General features: G+C 38.8%; 2 protein-coding genes across 2 annotated transcripts in view; one reads left to right on the top strand and one right to left on the bottom strand.

Annotated features, from left to right (window-relative positions):
• The window catches only part of SCYL2 (SCY1 like pseudokinase 2), a 64,376-nt gene extending 62,402 nt beyond the window's left edge, over positions 1-1,974 (bottom strand). Inside the window, exon 1 of the mRNA XM_077772174.1 lies at positions 1,760-1,974. The gene's annotated coding sequence lies outside the window, so the exon portion shown is untranslated. The remainder of the gene's footprint in view (positions 1-1,759) is intronic.
• DEPDC4 (DEP domain containing 4) overlaps positions 764-21,745 on the top strand; it is a 26,547-nt gene continuing 5,565 nt past the window's right edge. Inside the window, 19 exon segments of the mRNA XM_077772184.1 lie at positions 764-845; positions 1,277-1,906; positions 2,039-2,078; positions 2,080-2,186; positions 2,594-2,601; positions 4,451-4,777; positions 4,779-4,849; positions 5,114-5,118; positions 5,681-5,730; positions 5,732-5,771; positions 6,260-6,295; positions 12,988-13,096; positions 13,306-13,377; positions 15,435-15,524; positions 15,526-15,617; positions 15,620-15,648; positions 16,791-16,843; positions 16,930-17,057; positions 20,458-20,551. Of these exon segments, the coding sequence (XP_077628310.1) occupies positions 764-845; positions 1,277-1,906; positions 2,039-2,078; positions 2,080-2,186; positions 2,594-2,601; positions 4,451-4,777; positions 4,779-4,849; positions 5,114-5,118; positions 5,681-5,730; positions 5,732-5,771; positions 6,260-6,295; positions 12,988-13,096; positions 13,306-13,377; positions 15,435-15,524; positions 15,526-15,617; positions 15,620-15,648; positions 16,791-16,843; positions 16,930-17,057; positions 20,458-20,551 (2,063 nt within the window).

Here is a 21,745-nt window from a genome sequence, read left to right on the forward strand (position 1 = left end):
AGCACTATGGAAATGAGGTTCAAAAGGCAACTGGGGGGGAGGGGGCAAACAGGTTGTTAAGAATATTAGTTTCTCTTAAAAACAATGGAAGCCACTGAAGGGTTTTAAACATGAAGACAATATGTACAGATCTGCATTCTGAAAAATTAACTCAGTCTGGTGTGGAAAACTACAGAGCCGGTCACAGTAAATGCAAGTAGACCAACCATAATTAGGAAGCTGGTTATACTCCAGATGAGATGATGATGGCCGGAATGAGAGTACTAGTAATGACAATGAAGAGTGGGCATGTTCAAGAAGCCAAACTAACAGGACATCAAGAGAGAGTGATAGGAGTCAGGAGAGCCAGGAAGATGTCACACTCTACTCCTACAAAAAAGGGATGGATGAAGAAGCTAGTCACTGAGTTAAACACAGTAAGAAGACCTATTTTTCTTGGTGGGGATAAATAATGAATTTCAAACACATGAGTTGGGTAGTTATTCCTAGTTATAATTGATTTGTTCAGAAGTATTCTATGGTATAGAAATACATGTCTGTTTCTATTGAGTGTGTATGGATCTTAGAGACAGAAGAATAGGCTTCAGCATTTGTGTAAAGTGGATCTGAAAAGAATGAAGGTCCTTACCTTCCATTAGGTTCCTTTCCCTTACACAAACCCCCCAAAGCTTCTTTTATGACTAGTTTAAAAATGACAACCCATCTTTAAATTTTAAAATCAATATTTTTATATTAAAGAATAAGACAGGAAGCCAAACCAAAAATGCCTGCAAAGTCAAGAAGGAAGCTTCAAGTACCTGACTTCCAAGCCATTACCAGGACACAACTGGCTTTTAAAGTGACAGGCAGGTCTGGAGCATTTTCGTTAAACTATGTTAATTTTCCAGAATGGAGAGAGATGCAAATACTACTTAAAAAAATTATTATTCATCGAATTCAATTTGTAAAAAAAGAAAAAAGTCATCATACAAGTAATTCCTGAATTTGTTCTACAAAAAAAAAAATAGTTTGCACTTAAAATTTTAAGTCACTATTGACACGGCACTTTTAAGTCGCTCGAATGCAGTGTCTCATGAAGACTGTCACAGGGACTGACCTGACAGTATTGGAATGTATTCAGTCGGATCCCAAGTTTTTGCAAGCTTTACGATCTAAACCTTTCTCCACCCTTTCTCTCCCGCTTAGAAAAGAGGAGTGAGGGAGCCACTGAGGGGAGTGTTAGTCTCCGCAAAACACCTGCCCCACCCACCTCAGCCACAATAACCTTCCGTTCCAGAACTAGAGCTGCAGGGTGAAAAGGAAGCCTGGATCAGTAGGGCGCTGTTTGGTAACCCAGGCAATCAGGTGCAGACCTCAGAACTGACCCGAGCGGTCTCACCCAGTCGCGGAATAGTGTTTCCCAAAAGGGAACCAAGATCTCCAACACGGAAACCCGAGCTCCAGCGCCTGAAAGAGGGGGCTATCCCTCCCGCAGATGGCTCCGGTCCCGGTCTCCCGTCGCCTCAAGGCCTCTTCGGGGGACTCGGGCCTCTCGGATCCGCTCCCCGGAGCTCGCCACTCCCCCAGCTCGGCTGCGCACGGGCGCCCACCGTCCCAGCCTGCAGGCCCGTCACCAGGCAACAGTCACCAGCTCTAAGGGCCTCGGGAGGCCTACCCCGGGTGCGGGTCCTTCCCCGTTCCCTCCTTGCTGGCCTTGAGAGCCCAGATGGGAGTGTGGCAGGTGAAGGCGATTGCCCGGTGCCCATGGGCGGTCACTCACCTCTTCCCCTCTTTCCCTGGAGGGGCGGTGCTGGGGCTCGTTTCCCCCGCCCCCCCAAACGCTTCCTGGCTGCTCCTGCTCAACCTCAGAGCCAAGCCGCTGCCGCCGGCTTACTCCATAGCCTTCTCCACCCGCGCGGCCTCAAAGGTTGGAGCTGGAGGAGGGAAGGGGGAGGGGTGGGGAGGGACTGGGGAGGAAGAGAAGGAGAGGGGGAAGAAGACTNTACGCTCCCTGGGCTCCGCCCACCGGCTGCCAGGTGGGGGCGGTGTTACGAGCTAGGGGAGGAACCCGAGCGCGAGCCAACCGCGGTTCTTTTGACTCAGGTTCCGTAGACTCGGCTGCCAGAGGGGGCTTCTGGGGCCAGGACCGAGCGAGCCGGGTTTCGTGAGCCCTAACGGTGGCTTCTGCCGTAAAAAGAGGACAGGGAGCCCTATAGATCCTAACCAAGTGTGTACTCACGGGAAGGGCAGCTGAGAGGAGCGGGTGGTTTGGACTTGGCTCCTGAGGGTCACCTCTTTTCTGGCCCCGCCCCTTTCTCATCCCACCTGCCCTCTCTGGTCTCGGGTTAAGAATCGCTATTCGGGGGCGCCTGGGTGGCTTAGTCGGTTAAGCGTCCGACTTTCGCTTAGGTCGTGGTCTCGCGGTTCGTGGNTCCTACGCGGGGCTCCAACTCAAGAACAGTGAGATCATGAACTGAGCCAAAGTCGGCCGCCCAACCGACCGAGCCACCCAGGCGCTCCTTTCCGAAGCTACTGTACCCAAGGTGTCCACGAAAGCAGTGCTTCACAAACGAATATGCATATCATCTGGGGGCTTTGTTAAAATGCAGTTTAGATTCAGGAGTAGGGTCTGATACTCTGCATATCTAGTAAGTTCCCAAATGGCGCCAATGCTGTTGGTCAGCAGCTACACTTAGAACAACAAAGGGTTAAAGTACGAGGTGGCAAGCAGGAGAATTATTTCCTTAACCTAGCCTACTTGTTTAATGAAGGTTAGAGAAGCAGATGGTCATACTCTTTGCACCGATCACAGACTCCTAGCCTTTCCCACCCCACTCCACCCTACCCCGTCCCTACTCGCCCATCACTCCCTCGCCCCCTCTTCTCTAATTCCTCCCTTTCCATTATCCCCTACTCCTGTCTCGGCATTGTCCACAGGGTCTTGGGCTAATATAGACGGACAGCTTCTGTTACAAAAGGCATTTGGAGGTGATGGGGTTTTTATTTCTGTCGTTTTCTCATAAACATTAGACTATTATGTAAAATTGAGCATCCTGTTTCCAAAGGAAAGAGCTTAAATTCTTGGATTCTAACAACAAAAGACCTAGAAACAACAGTCTAGATGTTTCAACTTATTCCATTATCACTCTTAAAATTGTTTAATTAAAAATTTACTGGGTTAGAGAGGAATGAGGAGTGACAGCTAACCTATGAGTTCCTTTCTGAAGTGATGAAATGACCTGGAATTAGATAAAACTGATGGTTGCACAACTATGTGAGTGTATTGAAAACCATTGAATTGTACATTTTAAAAGGATGAATTTTGGGGTGCCTGGCTGGCTCAGTAAAGCATGTGACTCTTGATCATGGGGTGGTGAGTTCACACCGATGTTAGGTGTTAGAGCCTACTAAAACATAATAATAACTTAAAAATAAAATAAAGAGGTGAATTTTGTGGTATGTGAGTTTATCTCAGTGAAAAATTCTGCTGTCTCCAATTAATTGAAAAAGTATTGTATTAAATGATATGTATTGATATTATTCAAAAGCTCACAAATAGAATAAAAAGTGAGCATCCTTTTTCATTATAATCCTACTTCCCAAAGGTTAATAGTTTGAAGGTTGGCCTCCTAGACTTGTCTATTTATTTACATATACTAGCTGTAATTCAGGAATTCATTTTTATATAACTAAGATGACAGTATACACATTCTCTTAAAAAAAACTTGCTAGTTTTTTTGTTTTGTTTTTTCTACTTAATGAAATCCTTCCATGCTATAAATCTCATTCTTCCAAATTGGCTGTTTAATATTCCACAGTGAGGCTATGACATAATTTATTTAAATGTTCCCCAGATGATGGACATGTTTATTGCTTTCAGGTTTTCATTATTCCTCACAAACATTTTTCATACAGATCAACTGGCAAATAAATCAATTAGTTTTATTCAGCTGTTTGCTTGCCCTAGATCTCTTTCATGAAGAGCTTGCCATCAGTCAAAAAAGGGAAAAAAAAAATAAAAATAAAGGAAGGAAGGAAGAAAGAAAAGAAAGAAAAAGCAAAGAGCCTCATGAAGTCACAGTTCTGTCATAATCAAGACTCCAGTGTGTGTGTGCATTGCTTTTAAATATTTTCTAAGGAAATATTCTTCAAGATTAAGTATAGGTAGTCATCATGTCACATTAAGGGTATATAAATTCACACAGTAATATATTTCATATGAGTAAAGCAAGTCCCTAGCTTTACCCTGTTGTTATTGGCAGACAAACAGGGTGCAGGTTTAGTAAATAAATTATGGTTTACGTAAGATGGGAGGAAAAGAAACAAGAAACAAGAGACACACTGGCAGCAGATATGCCATACAAAACCACAAGGTTGTCAAAACTAGGAAACTTACATATTTTTGTGTAATCTAAATTGTAAGAAACATGGTTGTTGGTTTTTCCTTCTTTTTCTTTTCAGGATGCTCTAGTCCTTTCAAGCTACTCAACTATGGGATGGTATTATTTACTCCCTTCAGACTCAGGTGGAAATAAAAAGGAAGCATCACTTACGAACATACAAAGACTGTTTTACTGTTTCTGATGCTGTTGACATAGTATCAAGTCATCTTATACAAAATATGTGCTTAAGTAGTAATGACATCTCTCCTCTTAAAGGAGTTTGTCTTTGCCAAGTTCTAATGAATCATAAAGTACTTGAACCAGTAGGAATGAAGCTACTGAAAAAGAAAAAGGAATTCGAATCTGAAGATTAAAACAGTAGTCTCAACAGGTTTCTAGGCAATCATATATCCTTTATTTTTTTGCAAAAGAAAAAAGCAATCTGAAAATGGGTTCACTGATGAAATAAAAGCAAAGAAAGCTTTAAGGTTAGTGTTAACCAAGATAGTGTAATATATTGTATTTAGACTATGATAAAACAGTCTTCATTGAGCTAAACTTAAATGTTATGCTTTCAACTTTATTCAGAACCCAGTAAAAGAAAAGTCATGTAAAAATTAATCTATGTTTGTGGCTGCTCTAAAACTGCTGTGGAAGACATTACCACACAAATTTTTTCAGAATATATAGGAGAAAATACTTTTACCTTCTTTGATGAATTGTATGCTTTATACTTTTGAAACGTGACTTAGCCAAAGTAAAAAGAGCCAATGGTATCTGGAAACCCAGAGCAAAATTTTTCTATTCAATCATTGCAAAAATATTAACCTTAGAATTAGTATATTTTCTTTCTCTTTATTTCCAACCCTAATTTGTCCTCTTTCGGTGATATTCTATTATCTAATAAATTAATTACTTGTGTGTTTTATTGTTATCTCCCGGAAATCCTTTGTGGAAATAGAGAATGTCTAAATAAGTTTTAGTGAGTTAAAACATATGTTTGAAATTTTGATCCCATATACAATATAATAGAAAAGTCCATATATTATTTCTTAACAGACCAGGAGATGAAGTGATTTGGAATCCTATAGCACAGAATGGAGGAACTTGGGGCTCCTGGGTGGCTCAGTCAGTTGAGCATCCAACTCTTGATTTTGACTCGGGTCATGATCCCAGGGTTGTGGGACTGAGCCCAGCACCTGGCTCTGCGCTAAGTGTGGGGCCTGCTTAAGCTTCTCTCCCTATCTCCCTCTTTTTCTCTCTCTCTTTTTCTCTGCCCCTCCCCCATCCTCTCACAAATTAAAAAAATTAAAAATAAGGAATTGAGGAAGTATTAATATGTGGAAATGTGGTTGTACCTCCAAATATCACAAACCTGTGACAAACCTGTTCTCTCACTTTCGAAAGAAGGTAATTTCATTTTTCATTATTTTTTCAGGAAGAACTGATATTTTAATTATTTTTTAAAACAGTTTCAGGTTCACAGAAAAATTACACAGAAATTGCACAGAAAATAGAGTCCCTATATATCCTCAGTCCCCATAAGTATACTTCCCCCATTATCAACATCCTGTACCAGAGCGATACATTTGTTATAATCCATGAACCTACGCTGATACATCATTATCACTCAAGCTCATAGTTTACATTATTGTTCACTCTTTGTGTTGTATATTATATGGGTTTTGACAAATGTATAATGAAATGTATCCACCATCATAGAATCATACAGAAATAGTTTCACTGACCTAAATGTCCTCTATGCTTCACCTATTCATCCTTCCCTTCCCCCTAACCCCTGGTAACTACTGATCTTTTCACTGTCTCCAAGAATTGACTTTTCAGATATGATAAAAGTACTGTGTTTGTTGTATTGATTATCTGCTCTTCTGTAAGAGTTTCCATCTACACAGTCATTATATCAGACAAGACAGGTGAGGCAACATAGATCCAATAATATTTCTTTTTTACAATGACCATGATCCAATTAACTGGACATGCTATATAGTCTATACTACCAGAAAAAAAAGACATGTAGACTCCTTACTATTTAAATCCAAGACCATCTTCTTATGGGTGTATTCTTTTTCCATTCCATCCTCTCTCCCAAACACTTCCCTAACCTTTCAGAAAAAAACTAGGCAGCCTGTTGCTTTACTCCTCTTCACTATTTACTTCACCTACTTGTGATTTTCTCCTGATGACACAAAAGGTGCATAGAAGAGCCCCATCCCCAGAACAATTAGGAGGGATACATACATAATTCATTAATGGTTACATCTTTCACTGCATTTGGACAAACCATTACAGAAGCAGGACAAGCCTGATTTGCACCTTAGAGGAGCAAAAGATATCAATGGTAATTAGGATAAGTGTAATAAGGGAAAGACAAGGGCCCCAAAGAAAAGGTAATAAGAAGAGAACAGGGTCTAGAAGATAACTTCAAGGAACTAGTGGGCAAGCAGAAGAAGAGCCAAATAAAAGCAAAATTTATCTACTACAAATGAAAAAACCAATTATCTTATTACTTTCACCTAAGGATATAGGGCACCCACCCCAGAAATTCCTAACTACAGGTGGGTGTAATTATCAGTAAATATGCAAATAAAAAGTTTCCAGTTATTGCACCTTTCCCTTTGTTAAGCAGTTTGTTATACATTTTATGTGTATTGTTTATAATCTAACAATAGGCCTGTAAAGTAAGAGGTAAAATTCCCATTTTATAGTAAGGGCAACTGAGACTTAGAAGGATAAATAAATAAGACACAGGAGGGAAGGAAAGCTGTTACTTTGATATTTTGATGGAGATTGCATTGAATGTGTAGATTGTTTTGAGTAGTATAGACATTTTAACAATATTTGTTCTTCCAATCCATGAACATGGGATGTTTTTCCATTTCATAGGTCTTCAATTTCTTTCATAAGCTTTCTAAGGTTTTCAGCATACAGATCTTTTATCTCTTTGGTTAGGTTCATTTCTATGTATTTATGGGTTTTGGTGCAATTGTAAATGGGATCAATTCCTTGATTTCTCTTTCTGCTACTTCATTATTGTTTTATAGAAATGCACCAATTTCAGCACATTGTTTTTATACCTTGTGACTTTGCTAAATTCATGTATCACTTCTAGCAATTTTTTGGTGGAGTCTTTAGGTTTTTCCACATAGAGTATCGTGTCATTTGGGAAGAGTGAAAGTTTGATTTCTTCCTTGCCAATTTGGGTGACTTTTACTTCTTTTGTTGTCTGATTGGTGAAATGAATAAGATTTCCCATACTATGTTCAATAGCAATCGTGAGAATGGATATTCCTGTCCTGTTGGTGACCTTAGAGGAAAAGCTCTGAGTTTTTCCCCATTGAGGATGATAATTACTGTGGGTCTTTTATATGTGGCTTTTATGATGTCAAGGTATGTTTCTTCTATCCCTACTTCCTTGAAGAATGCTGTAAAGGGGCTCCTGGGTGGCTCAGTTCGTTAAGCGTCCAACTCTTGGTTTCAGTTCAAGTCATGATCTCATAGGTTTTGAGTGAGAGCCCCACTTTGGGCTCCATGCTGTCAGCATAGAGCCTGCTTGGAATTCTCTCTCTCCCTCTCTGCCTCTCCCTTGCTCTCTCTCTCCCTTGAAAGCAAGCAAGCAAAGGATGCTGTAGGGGTTCCTAGGTGGCTCAGTTGGTTAAGCGTCCAACTCTTGGTTTCAGCTCAGGTCATGATCTCTCATGAGTTCAAGCCCTGTGTCTGCCTTTGCACTGACATCTCAGAGCCTGGAGCCTGCTTTGGATTCTGTGTCTCCCTCTCTCTCTGCCTCTCCGTCACTCATTCTCTGTCTCTCTGTGTCTTTCAAAAATAAATAAACATTTTTAAAACAGATGCTGCATCTTTTGTCAAATGTATTTCTGCATCTATCGAGAGGATCATATGTTTCTCTTTCTTTTATTAATGTGGTGTATCACATTGATTGATTTGCAAACATTGAACCACCTCTGCAGCCCAGGAATAAATCCCATTTGATCGTGGAGAATGATTCTTTTAATGTAGTGTTGGATTTGATTTACTAATATATTGTTGATTTATTTTTGCATCCATGTTCATTAGAGATATTGGTTTGTAATTCTCCTTTTAATGGGGAGGGGGTCTTTGTCTGGTTTTGGAATGAAGGTAATGCCATCTCAGAGAATGAATTTGGAACTTTTCCTTCCTTTTTTATTTTTTCAGAACAGCTCTAAAAGAATATATATTAACTCTTTTTAAATGTTTAGTACAATTCCCCTGGGAAGCCATCCAGCTCTGGACTCTTATTTGTTGGAGATTTTTGATTACTGATTCATTATTTTTCTGGTATAGGTTTGTTCAAATTTTCTATTTCTGTTTCAGTTTTGGTAGTTTTTGTGTTTCTAGGAATTTATCCATTTCTTCCAGATTGCCCAATTTGTTGGCATATTATATCTCATAATATTCTCTTATAATTGTTTTCATTTCTGCATTCTTGATTGTGATCTCTCCTCTTTCATTTGTCATTTTATTTATTTTGGGTCCTTTCACTTTTCTTCTTGATACAACTGGCCAGGGGTTTATCTATTTTGTTAATTCTTTCAAAGAACCAGCTCCTAGTTTTGTTGATGTGTTCTTTTTTTTTTAAATTTCAATAATATTTATTTCTGTCTAACCTTTATTATTTCTCTTCTTCTGCTGGCTTTATGCTTTATTTCCTGTTCTTTTTCCAGCTTCTTTGGGTGTATGGTTAGGTTGTGTATTTGAGACTTTTCTTGCTTCTTGAGTTAGGCCTGTATTACTATATACTTCCCTCTTATAACTCCCTGTGATACATCCCAAAGGTTTGGAACTGTCATGTTTTCATTTTCATTTTCTTCTATGTATTTTTTAATTTCTTCTTTAATTTTCTGGTTAGCCCATTCATTGATTATTTTAAACTCCATGTATCTGTGGTCTTCCCAAATTTTTTCTTGTGGTTGAAACTCTTTTTTCATAGTGTTGTGGTTTGAAAATATGCATAATATGATCTCAATCCTTTTGTACTGGTTGAGGCCTGATTTGTGACCCAGTATGTAATCTATCCTGGAGAATGTTCCATGTGCATTCAAAAAGAATATGTATTCTGTTCCTTAATGATGAAATGCTCTGAATATATCAGTTAAGTCCATCAGGTCCAGTGTGTCATTCAAAGCCATTGTTTCCTTGTTGATCTTCCACTTTGATGATCTATCCATTGCCATAAGTGGGGTGTTAAAGTCCCCCTTATTGCATTATTATACTATTATCAATGAATTTCTTTATGTTTGCTATTAATTGACTTATATATTTGGGTCTTTCAAGTTGGGGGCACAAATATTTACAATTGTTAGATCTTCTTGGATAGAACCCCTTTATTATCATATAGTGCCCTTCTTCATCTCTTGTTATAATATTGGGCTTAAAATCTAGTTTTTCTGATACAAGTATGGGTATTCCAGCTTTCTTTTGATGTCCACCTGTATGACAAATGCTTCTCCATCCCCTTTCAATCTAGAGGTGTCTCTTATGCAGCATATTGATGGGTCTTCTATTTTTATCCATTCTGATACCCTATGTCTTTTGATAGGAACATTTGTTCCATTTACATTCAGAGTAATTACTAATAGTAATCAATTTAGTGTCATTGTATTACTTGTAAAGTCACTATTCCTGTAGATTGTCTCTGTACCTTTCTAGTCTTAGTTGCTTTGTCGCTCTTTCTCACTTTAATATTTCTCACAGAGCTGGTTTAGTGTTCATGAATTCCTTCAACTTTTGCTTATCTTAGGAATTCTTTATCTTTCTTATTCTAATGGTAGCTTTGTTGGATAAGTATTCTTGGCTGTATATTTTTCTCATTTAACATGTTGAATATATCATGCTGTTTCCTTCTGGCCTGCCATGTTTCTTTGGACAGGTCAGCTACTAACCTCATGTGTCTACCCTAGTAGGTTAAGGACCTTTCATCCCTAGTTGCTTTCAGAATTCTCTCTTTAGCTTTGAATTTTGCAAGATTCACTATGATATGTCATGATGATTTTGAAGGGAATTCTGTGTGCCTCTTGGACATGAATGCCTGTTTCCTTCCCCCAGATCAGGGAAGTTCTCTGCTATAATTTGTTCAAATAAACCTTTTGTCCCTTTTTCCCACTCTTCTTCTTATGGGACTCCTATGATGTGGATAATATTGTGCTTTATGGAATTGCTGAATTCCCTAAGTGTATACTTGTGATCTAATAGTTTTCTTTCCCTCTTCTTTTCAGCTTTATTATTTTCTATAATTTTATCTTCTATATCACATATTCATTCCTCTGATTCTTCCTTCCTAGTTGTGACTACATTTAATATTGTATCTCAGTTATAGCATTTTTAATTCAGCATGACTAGTTTTTAGGTCTTTTATCTTTGCACCAAGGGTTTCTCTGGTGTCTCCTATGCTTCTTTCAAGCACAACTAGTATTCTTATGAGTGTTGTTCTAAGTTCTTGTTCCAATATATTACTTATATCTGATTTGAGAATATCCCTGGGTGTGATTTCTTCTTGATCTTTCTTTTGGGGAGAATTCCTCCATCTTGTCATTTTGTCTAGGCTTCTGTCTTTTGTGTGTTATGAAAGCTTGTTATGTTTCCTGCTCCTGAGAATTATGCCATAGTAAGAAGGGGTCATACGCTGTCCATGACCTGTTGCTTCAGGAAGTGTTTCTGGTGTATGCTGTGTGCATTTTGCTGTTGTGTTTTCCCACAGGTCAATCCTCTGCAGAGTTCTTTGCTTACAATGGGGAGTGTTTGGACCTTTAACTAGGTGTGTTTTGATTTGTTTGTTATAATAAGCCTGATTTTTTTTAAAAAAAGCTGATCAAAAAAAGAGAAAAGGAAAAGGAAGAAATAAACAAACAAAAAATTATAAGCCTGATTCTAAAGAGGAAGAAAGAAAGAAAGAAAAAGAAAGAAAGAAGCCCTGTCCAATTTCCACAGAACTGAAGCTGATGCTTTAGAGCACTCTATGATCAGTAGACTTGGTATGCAGGGGGCCTGTGCTGGTCCTCTGGGGAGGAGGCCAGATGTACTGGCTCACAATCAGACTTGCCCTCATAAAGATGAGCCTACAGGGTGCAGGGGGGCGGGGTTTGATGTAATCAGTTCCAGTCTCCACTGGGGGTGCTGTGTTGCTCATTGAAGTCTGCCCTTGCTGGGGACTGGCAGAGGGAGAGGGCATCACCCAGCTCTCTCATCCCTGGAGAGGGGACCTCCCACCCACAGGCTTTTCAGAAAACCCTCAGAGAAAAGTGAACAATTTCCCCTCTGGTGTCCCAGACTTCGGTCAGATCCTTGTTCTCACCTTCTCTGTGCCCAGGCCGTCAACCCACCCAGTGCCACAGGTCTCCTCTGTTTTATCTCTGGCATGCAGCCAGTATTGAAAATTTCAAATCATAAAGGACCTGGTGCGTATGGACCAAATCCCTCCCCTGGAGGAGAGCCTTGCCACACTGTGTCTGTGCTGTTCTGTCCCAGAAAAGCAGTAACATGGCCATGCAGGTCCTTGGGAGTTTATGGTGAAGCAGCCAAAAGCAGCAAGCAGGTTATTTGCCCTCTGTGCATGCTTCTGTCCTTGCCAATAAATGGTCATTCAACGGCACCCACTGGGTCTTTGTGCCTTGGAGAGGCAATATACCCTTTTCCAAATGTATTCCAGAAGGGGAACATTCTCTCCCAGTGCAACCCAGGGGATCCCTACACCATATGTCCACTCTGGGGCCTCCGTCCTCCTCCCCAAGAGCACTGCTGCTCACCTGGCTTGACTCCCTTGAATGGCTCATATGTCTAAAACCTCAGAATTTGAGTTCTATTGCTTGTGAAAACTTGTGATAGTCAGTTTTTCTCAATTCCCCAGTCAATGGTTTGGGGGAAGTGTTTTTCTTGACAGAACCCAAAGCTCTCTCTTTTCACTACCACCCCCTCCTCTCTCTGTGAAAAGGGCTCCCTCCTCTCTGCAGCACCAAGGCTTTTCTATTCTGCAGTTCATGTTGCTGCACCTCCTACTTGCCACATTCTCTCCCTCTAAATGCACAGATTTTTCTCTTAATCTTCAGATAAATTTCCTGGGTGTTCGAAATGATTTGAGGATGATCTTACTGTGTTTGAGGAATGATGCAAGCCTAGAATTTCCCTACTACTCTGCCATTTTAACTCTCTCTCTTCTATATTATAATTTAAAGATAAAAACTAGTTATCTGTGCTGCTTTGAATAAAATTATAATTAGTAATCTCCTATTCTCTCAGATGTGCACAATAATTCATAAGCATGACTAGTAGTTTTTTATATTTGGAGTTAACCTATTGTTGGTTTTAAAAGCTGGATCCTATCACTTTATTATCAACCTCAGCAGAAAATAAACCAATATGGCTCATAGCTTTGATGTTTATTTAAAGGTTAATCTTGACAAGAAAAGTTGTAATTTAGCAAATTTAAATTATCTTAGTATTAAATTAATCCATTATATAAAATTAAGGTAGCTTTTTATGTATTACTTAGATATGAAAGAATTTTGTAATATTGGTTGAATATGTTATTTATCAATCTGATGGTTACATTACCTTTGTTTCTAAGCTGTGGAAGATATTTGGAAACAACAGACAGTGCTATATATTTTTTAGCTGATTCACTGTCCATTCTTGGAAAATATTTTGGAGCCTCCACTTAAAACACAAAATCCTCAGGCACTTAGGTGGCTCAGTCAGTTGAGGGTCCACCTCTTGATTTCAGTGCAGATCCTAATCCCAGGGTCATGGGATTGAGGATTGAGCCCCGCATTTGGCTCCATGCTGAGCATGGAACTTGCTTAAGATTCTCTCTCTCTCTCTTTCTCTCTCCCCTCTCCCCAACTCACTTGCTGCCACTAAAAAATAAAATAAAATAAAAAAATCTTCAAAGAAGCAAAGAGGAAGACCTCATTCTCTCAAACACTTGTCTAGTCAGAGAGGTTATTCCAAGCTTATGTCCATCTGAGTGAATGACCATTTTTATTGTTAAATAATTTATAACTAAAAAATCCTTTCATATATTTTATGCTTGGTATGTTAAGCTGTAAGAACATATCCTTACATGTAAGCTGACACCATCTCTGTTTCATAAATTAACCACTTTGAATTCTCATTCGATGTAACATAGAAAATCACTGGTTATGACCTGCAAGATCATTGGAAACCAAAGTGGTTTCATTCATTTGAATTCAGTAATGATTTGTCAACCATCCTTTCCCTGCACCAGACCCGAATTTTTTCCAAAATCCTATCATTTCTGTTTTATGACTCTAAAATAATATAACCATCACAGTTTCTACCAGGTGTTTTTTTTTTTTTTTTTAATCTCTGCCCTAAAAGAAGCTATCGTCTAGGAGGAGGGATACTCATGGAGCAAAACATTACAGTTCAATGAGATAAGCTCTATGATAAAATCAGCCTTATTTATGCAGATATTCAGAGAATCATATAACCTGAATGAGGCTCCCTCTCTTTCACTCCTAACTCCAAGGTATTTACAATCGTAAATAAACCAGCTTCTAGGAACTATAAAACCTTGGGTGCTATTGGGATTCCAGCAGGGAGACCCTGATACATTATGTTTCTACATGGGCCAAACAAGAAAAGAACATCATACTCCAAGGTTGAGTACCGAAAGCTTCAGATCCTAGGAACCTTGATGATCAGGGACCTGTGGATCCATTTGGATAGTCAACTGTGGTCCTATTTGTCATTTGGTTTCCTTAATTCACAATGGGGTCAAGAAAGACCCAAACAAATAGCTAAATCTTCCCCATGCCTCTAGACAGGGAGAGTATAGGGATACCATCAAAGAAACAGGATTTCTTTAGATACTTCTTCAGGAAAGAGCAGCCAGTTGGCCTTTATCAATTGGCATTTCTAGGCAGAAAGTGTAGGCTACCTTTAAGAGAAAAATAGTTCAACTGCCATTAATCTTTTATCTGCAACACAAAGCTCTAGGAGATAATTAGTCACACATATTAGGCAGGATATACTATTCATCTGTGGGAGGTGGAGGCTAAAAAGAGAAGGAGGGAAAGAGGGAAGGAAAAAGGAATGAGAAAAGGAAAGACATTTGAGAATTATCATAAATTCATAGAGTATATCACCCAGAAACTACATCCTAAGAAAATGTTTGAGGAAAGATTTCAATGAGACTACAAAGAATATCCAGAACCCCAAGATGAAGACAGATTGAAGAAGGAAAAAAACATTGGTAGGCAATGAAATTTGATCTGTACTCTCTTACTATTTTCTCTTCTCTCTGATTTTGTAATTTTGTATCCACGTGCTGGCATGTATACATACATACACACATGAATTCCAAGTTGATATGGTAAGACTATGTGAGAATGTATAAATATAAGTGCTATATAAGAAGTCAAGACAAAAGGGACTCAGTATTGAAGGATATTAGAATAAATACTAACCTATCTCAGCAAAACCTGTGTGTTCAGATAGTGGCCCATTAGGAAATGGGGGAATTACAGGAATCACCAAAGGGAGGGAGGAGTGTAATATCCTCAATTTCTTATTTTACTCAAGTGGGGAGATAAAAAAAAAAAGAGAGAGAGAGAGAGAGAAAACAGTTTGCGATGGAATAAAAGTGCATCTTGATTAGGGAAATATTTAGTATCTTTTTTCCAAATAATAATCGAACCATATCCACCTAATTATTATAGTGGGGAAAAGCAAGGGAATCACTCATGGAAGGGAACAGTGCAGATGAACTCTTCTGAACATAATCTAAGAAAATGAGAAATAATGAAAAGGTAGCCAAAAACTATTTTTTATTCCTTGAAAATAAATGTACAGAAAGGTGTGGTGGTATTTGGTGAAGAAAAAAGCTATCCCCTCTACTTTACTCTTGTAATCAACCAGCAAAAATTATTGAAATGATTTTCTCAAAATTAGTCTCTTTATATTTCATTACATATAGACTTACATTTTATCAAATATTGTTTTAGGTAGTTAAATGGAACTGTTAACCATTGGTTTGTTTTGTTTTGTTTTAACCTCCAGGATTGACAACTGGCTTATTAATGCAACAATTGAGTGCTTGGAATAGTTCCCTGACCGTTTAATAGTTACAGTTAATCAGAAGTTAGTACAAATCAGAAAAGCCAAGATTGACTATATAGAAGATACTCTCTGATGTCATAGTAAAATACTATAATGAGATAAATTGCCTATTAACTGATGAGATTCTGATATTCAGTCAGGAATTATTGAACTTTAAGGTAAAAGAAGATATTTAAACTTTAGTTTTTAGTAAAACAAAATATTTTTAAAGATACAAATTGCATGGGATGCCTGGCTGACTCACTCAGTCAATGGAGCAAGCAACTCTTGATCTCAGGGTTCTGAGTTCAAGCCCCACATTGGGCATAGAACTTACGCAAAAAACAACAAACAAACAAACAAACCCAACAACAGCAACAAGTTACAGGGTGTGCCTGGATGGCTCAGTCAGTTAAGTGCCTAACTTTTGGTTTTGGCTTAGGTCATGATCTCACAGTTCATGGATTCAAGCCCTGTGTTGGGCTCTGTGCTGACAGCATGGAGCCTGCTTGGGATTACTTGGGATTCTCTCTCTCCCTCTTTCTCGGCCCCCCCCCCAATAAATAAACTTGAAAAAACAACTTGCAGAAAATTAATAAACTATGTATTACATTTTAATATTTTTCTTCTGGGGCACCTGACGGTTCAGTCAGCTAAGTGTCTGACTCTTAGTTTTAGCTCAGGTCATGATCACAGCTTGTTAATTTGAATCCCACATTGGGCACTGCGCTGACAGCACAGAGCCTGATCGGGATTCTCTCTCTCCCTCTCTCTCTGACCCTCCCCTGCTTATCCCCCCAACAAAATAAATAAACTTAAAAATTTTTTTTTAATATTTTTCTTCTATGGTGTCAAAGTACTTCATGAAGTCTTTCCCCACTTCACTAATGTTACCTGCCACGTAAACTGTACTATCAAGCGCAGTATAGGATATGAGATCTAAGGTAATCATATCATAGAGGCATTCCAGGAAACATATTTTAATATAATACAGTCCTTGAGAATTGAGGTATCTGGAAATATTAATTTCTGATTTATTAGTTTGGCAATCTTTTACCAAAATAAAAATTGAGCAACATAATGTCATGTAACTGTTTAAATTTTTTTAAATATTTATTTCTTTTGAGAGAGAGAAGACACAGAGTACAAGCAGGAGAAGGGCAGAGGGAGAGGGAGACACAGAATCTGAAGCAGGCTCCAGGCTCTGAGCTGTCAGGGCAAAGGCAGACATGGAGCTTGAACTCAGTCAAGTTCACACTTAACCAACTGAGCCACCCAGGTGCCCCTTATCATGTCACTTTTTGGCAGTGTAGGTAGCCATATAATTTCATGGCTATTCCATCAGAACCTAATGCCTGCAAGTTACAAAGACAGGTGAAAAATTATGCAATAACAGTTTTACAATTTTCTGCTATTTTTAAAGAAATCATTCAAGCTAAGGTTAATTTTACTGTCTACAATATGGTAACAAAACGGTAATCCTGAAAACTCCTGTCAAGGCAGTTTTGCAAATGCAATCATTATTAAAAGTACAAGCAGAACAACTAGTCTGGTTTTTACTCAAGTATCACGCTGAGCTCTTCAAAATTATCTCTGGCATTTCGCCTGGGCACATTTATTACTAAGCTATTTGTGTCCAGAAAAAAGGCAAACCATTCACTTAATGAGTAATTTGCTGAGTAATTGTACTGTGCAAAGTTTGAAGGAATGCTCTTTCCCCATACCCACTAAAAAGAAGGAAGCAGACTTAAAACAATGTCAGTATTTGCAAGCCTATTGATTAATTTCTTCAAACCATTTCTGGTACATTACTATGTATCAGATAAGGCCCTAGGCAATTAGAAGATCAGCAAACAAAACACAACGATGCAGGCCGTTGAGCAGCTTATATCCAAGTGAGAGACAACAAACAATTAAAAAAAAATACACACAAAATATCATCAAGTCATATATTTTGAAAGAAGGAAATGCCTGCAAAAAAAAAAGGAAAAAGAGTGGGTTACGGGGATTTAAGTTACTAGGGTGGAGGTGAGCGGAAAGTTACCACCTTAGGGTGGCCAAGGTTGGCCTCACTAAGAAAGTAAGATTTGAGCAAAGACTTGCATGGAGAACCAACCAAATGGCTGAGGGTAGGGTAGTGGTTGTGGGCAGAGAGAATGGTTCCTAGGGCAGAGGACTTAGGGGCGATGCATGCCTAGGTGCTGAGGAACAGCAAAAAGCGGTGGGCAGAGGGGAGAGTAGTATGAGATGAGGTTGGGGTGGGGGGAGCCCTTGTAGGCCATTAGAGAGACTTTGTTTCTGCTTGGAATAAAATGAGGAATCATTGGAGGGTTTGAGCAGGACAATAGCCTGATTTGACTGACATGTATAAGGATCATTCTGGATTTTGTGTTGTGAATAGATTGCAGATGGGCAAGGGTAGAAGTGGGAACACCTTTTCGGAGGCTGTTGTAATAATCCGGACAAGAGATATGGTGACTTGAAGCAGACAAATGGCAATATAATTATTAAGACATGGTCAGATTCTTAATATATTTTGAAATATATTAGAAAAAATATTGTTTTTTAGCCTCACTCTCTTTTAGTACCAGACAGTGGTACTTTTAGTGGTGTTCTCTCTCTAAAGCCTCTATAAAGAATTGTTTCTTCTCCTCCTCCTCCTCCTCCTCCTCCTCCTTCCTCTTCTTCTTCTTCTTCTTCTTCGTTAAAAAACTTGTCTGATGTCATAAGAAACATTAATTCAAAATTTGCAGTTCTTTCAACCTTAACTGAAGCTTCTTTTTCATTATTTCAGAGGAAAATATGGCACCAAGCATGTAAAATGGAAGCAGCCCCCATTTATGAATTTTGTGGTTTTGTTCTAAGTAAACTCTTTGACCAGCATGGGGCTCAAACTCACAACCCTGACATAAGAGTCACATGTTCTACTGACTGAGTCAGCCGGGTGGTCCCCACCATTTATGAATTTTGAATGATATATATTCTAAATGCTCATTTGTAAGTCAGTTGTTAGTCTACAACTAGTTTTTCATTAAAAAAATAATGGTAGTAAGTGGAGGTTTGGACCTCGGTTATATAAATGTTTAATTCTACAGTCGCTAAACCAAAATTCATGTGTATGATTTACTTGTAAAATAGCCTTCAGATTCCAACTGGGACTTCAGAATGAACATTTCCTCTGCCCTCCTCTTCCTTACCATTTAACTTCTCCACATTCTTTTTCCTCACCCAGCCTCCTCCTCTGGGTAAATGAATTATCTTTTGACTGAGAAGTTAGAACTTTTTCATTTTTTACCTCCTCCTCAGGTTGGAACTAGCAGTGTCATAAAGAAACTTAACAGTATAAACTTACAAAGTTTATAACTGGCCACAAAAGAACTTGACATGGGCTGGAGGAAGTGGGGTGGGATTCAGGAAGCAGGGGGAAGGGTTTTGGGAGATTAAATATTTCAGGGTGTTTCAGGGAGGCTGAGATGGGGGTATTTATGATAGGGGCTATCAAACACACTAAGCTTTTCCCTGTTACAGTCTTGCCTATCCTGTCTACTGTCTGGAACACTTTTCTCCCAAACCTTCTCCTGGCTTACCCCTTCACATCTGTTAAGGCCTCTATTTAAAATGTTACCCTCTCAGAAGGGTGGCCTGGTGGCTCAGTTGGTTAAGCATCTGACTCTTGATTTTAGCTCAGGTCATGATCTTGCAGTTCATGATTCATGAGTTCGAGCCCTGCATTGGGCTCCAGGCTGACAGCATAAAACCTGCTTAGATTCTCTGCCCCTCCCCTGCTCTCTCTCTCTCTCTCTCTTAAAATAAATAAACATTTTAAAAAATATCCTCTCAGAAACACAGAAGCCTTCCCTAAGATAGCTACTCATCTTCTTCACTCTAGCCTCTTACCCTGTTTTATGCTTTCTTTATTTTAAAGATTTATTTTTTAATGTTTATTTATTTATTTTGAGAGAGAGAGAGAGGGAACGTGTTAAGTGGGGGAGGAGCACAGATAAAGAATGCAAAGCAGGCTCTGCACGGTCAGCAAGGGAGCCCTACTCAGGGCTCAATCCCATGAACCATGAGATCATGACCTGAGCCGAAATAGTCAGATGCTTAACCAACTGAGCCACCCAAGGACCCCATTGCTTTACGCTTTCTTAATGGTATTTATCTCTGCCTGAAATGATATTATGTATTTTCTGATGTTTTTAAATTGTCTTTCTCCTGAAATTGTAAGTTTCAAGAGTTCCGAAACCTTTTTTTTTTTTTTTGAGTTCAGAAAGTTGTTCTGTTTTTCCATCACCTAGAAAGTGCGTGGAACATAGCAATCACTCACTAAATGACAGAATGAATTGAGGACACCTTCGTGACTGGAAGTTGGCAGGACATTAGATGCTCATGAAAGGTACCCCGGAATCCAGGATAAAAGAGCTGTGTGGATGTGAATTTTCAGCATTAGTATGTCTAGGGAGTGCCCTGTATAATATTATTAGCTGATGCTAATTTCCCCCAGATACATGTTTACATGTTGTCATCTGGGATTACTTTTGTATAACCCAAACTGGAAAAGGATATTTACCTTTTTTTTTTTAAAGACAGTAAAATTTTAAAGCTACTATATATATATATATATTTTAAAGCTACTATTTATATATGGACCATGTAATTACAATGTAAGATTATTTAGACTACTGCTACTATGGAAGCACAAATAATTTTCATTATTATAGAACATTACACTAAAGATTGGTTAACCTAGTTTCAGTTAAAATACATACACGAAAGTAGAAAATAGAATTTGGAGAATTCTAAAAAAAATTCAAGTATTCATACCCTTTATAATTCAGAGGCCTTCTGCTACCCGCCTCCTCTCCCCATCTGCAATCCTTTCCTGCTCATTGGCCAAAAAATTGAGAGAGTTGTTTTTTTATGTTGGATTCCTAGCTGGAAAGAAATTCATATTAAATATTTGAAAATACCTGTTTTTTTATGGAGACTCCAGTTACTTTATTGAATCTGGTTAGTAAGAAGCTTAAGAAGCTTCATAGAGAAGATCCAGATGCGACATCAGGTATTAATTCAGATTTGTTCCTTCTTTATCATTAAAGGACTGTTACAGACAAGCATGTTGGAAAAGAGCCAAGGGTGAGTGTCTCATAAATACATAATGTTATAAAAGGTGGTTCATGAAGGTTATTTTTTAGTATCACCAGAGCAAGTTCTCTAGTTCTTTTCGAAAGCCCTATGTTTGATTACCTTTTGGCTGAAAAAGTAAAATATTTCTCTCAGTTCTACTCCCAGCTCTTACCTTCCCTTCTGCCAATTACCCACCTGCCTGCTTCCTTGTTCCTGTGCTCTCTCTTGTCTTCTTTCCTGATTCGCTCAGATTCTTTCTCTTGTGTGACATTCTCATTCCCCTCCCTTCTCTTTTCTAAGAAATGACCTAGTTTCATAGAGGAGGAGCCTGACCTTTCCAGTTGAATAGACTCCATGATTTTTCTTTTCACTCAGTGTCTTGTGGCAATTGATCTAAATCCTTAATTTAGATTTTCTTTAAACTATAAAATATTTTTAGGCTTATTTATTTTTTTTAATGTTTTTTTTTTNTAATCGACTAAGCCACCCAGGCGCCCCTTATTTATTTGTTTTGAAAGAGAAGAGACAGTGAGAGTGGGGGAGGGCAGAGAGCTAGGGAGAGAATCACAAGCAGCCTCCACACTGCCAGTGCAGAGCTCAACATGGTTCTTTTTTTTTTTTTAATTTTTTTAAATGTTTTATTTATTTTGAGAGAGAGATAGAGACAGCATGAGCAGGGGAGAGTCAGAAAGAGAGAGGGAGACACAGAATCCGAAGACAGGCTCCAGGCTCTGAGCTATGTCAGCACAGAACCCAATGTGGGGCCCGAACCCACAAACTGTGAGATCATGACCTGAGCTAAAGTCGGAGGCTTAACTGACTGAGCCACCCAGGCGCCCCATAGCCCAACATGCTTCTTGAACTCATGAAACTGTGAAATCATGACCTGAGCTGAAACCAAGAGTTGAACACTCAGCCGACTGAGCCACCTAGGCACCCCAAAACTATAAAATATTTTTAATATGAATTTCCTGAGATTGTCATATGAGAGACAAAGCAGTATGGTAGATCCAATTGTGGGTGTTGGGGCTTCAGCTTCCTTGTAAACAAAATGAGAATAATAGTGACATGTACCACACTGAGTAGTTAATACTCAGTAATATATAAACTGATATTATATAATATCATTATGTAATATATATTAT

This window comes from Crocuta crocuta, unplaced genomic scaffold (genome assembly GCF_008692635.1).
Source record: "Crocuta crocuta isolate KB4526 unplaced genomic scaffold, BGI_CrCroc_1.0 scaffold216, whole genome shotgun sequence".
Classification (NCBI taxonomy): domain Eukaryota; kingdom Metazoa; phylum Chordata; class Mammalia; order Carnivora; family Hyaenidae; genus Crocuta; species Crocuta crocuta.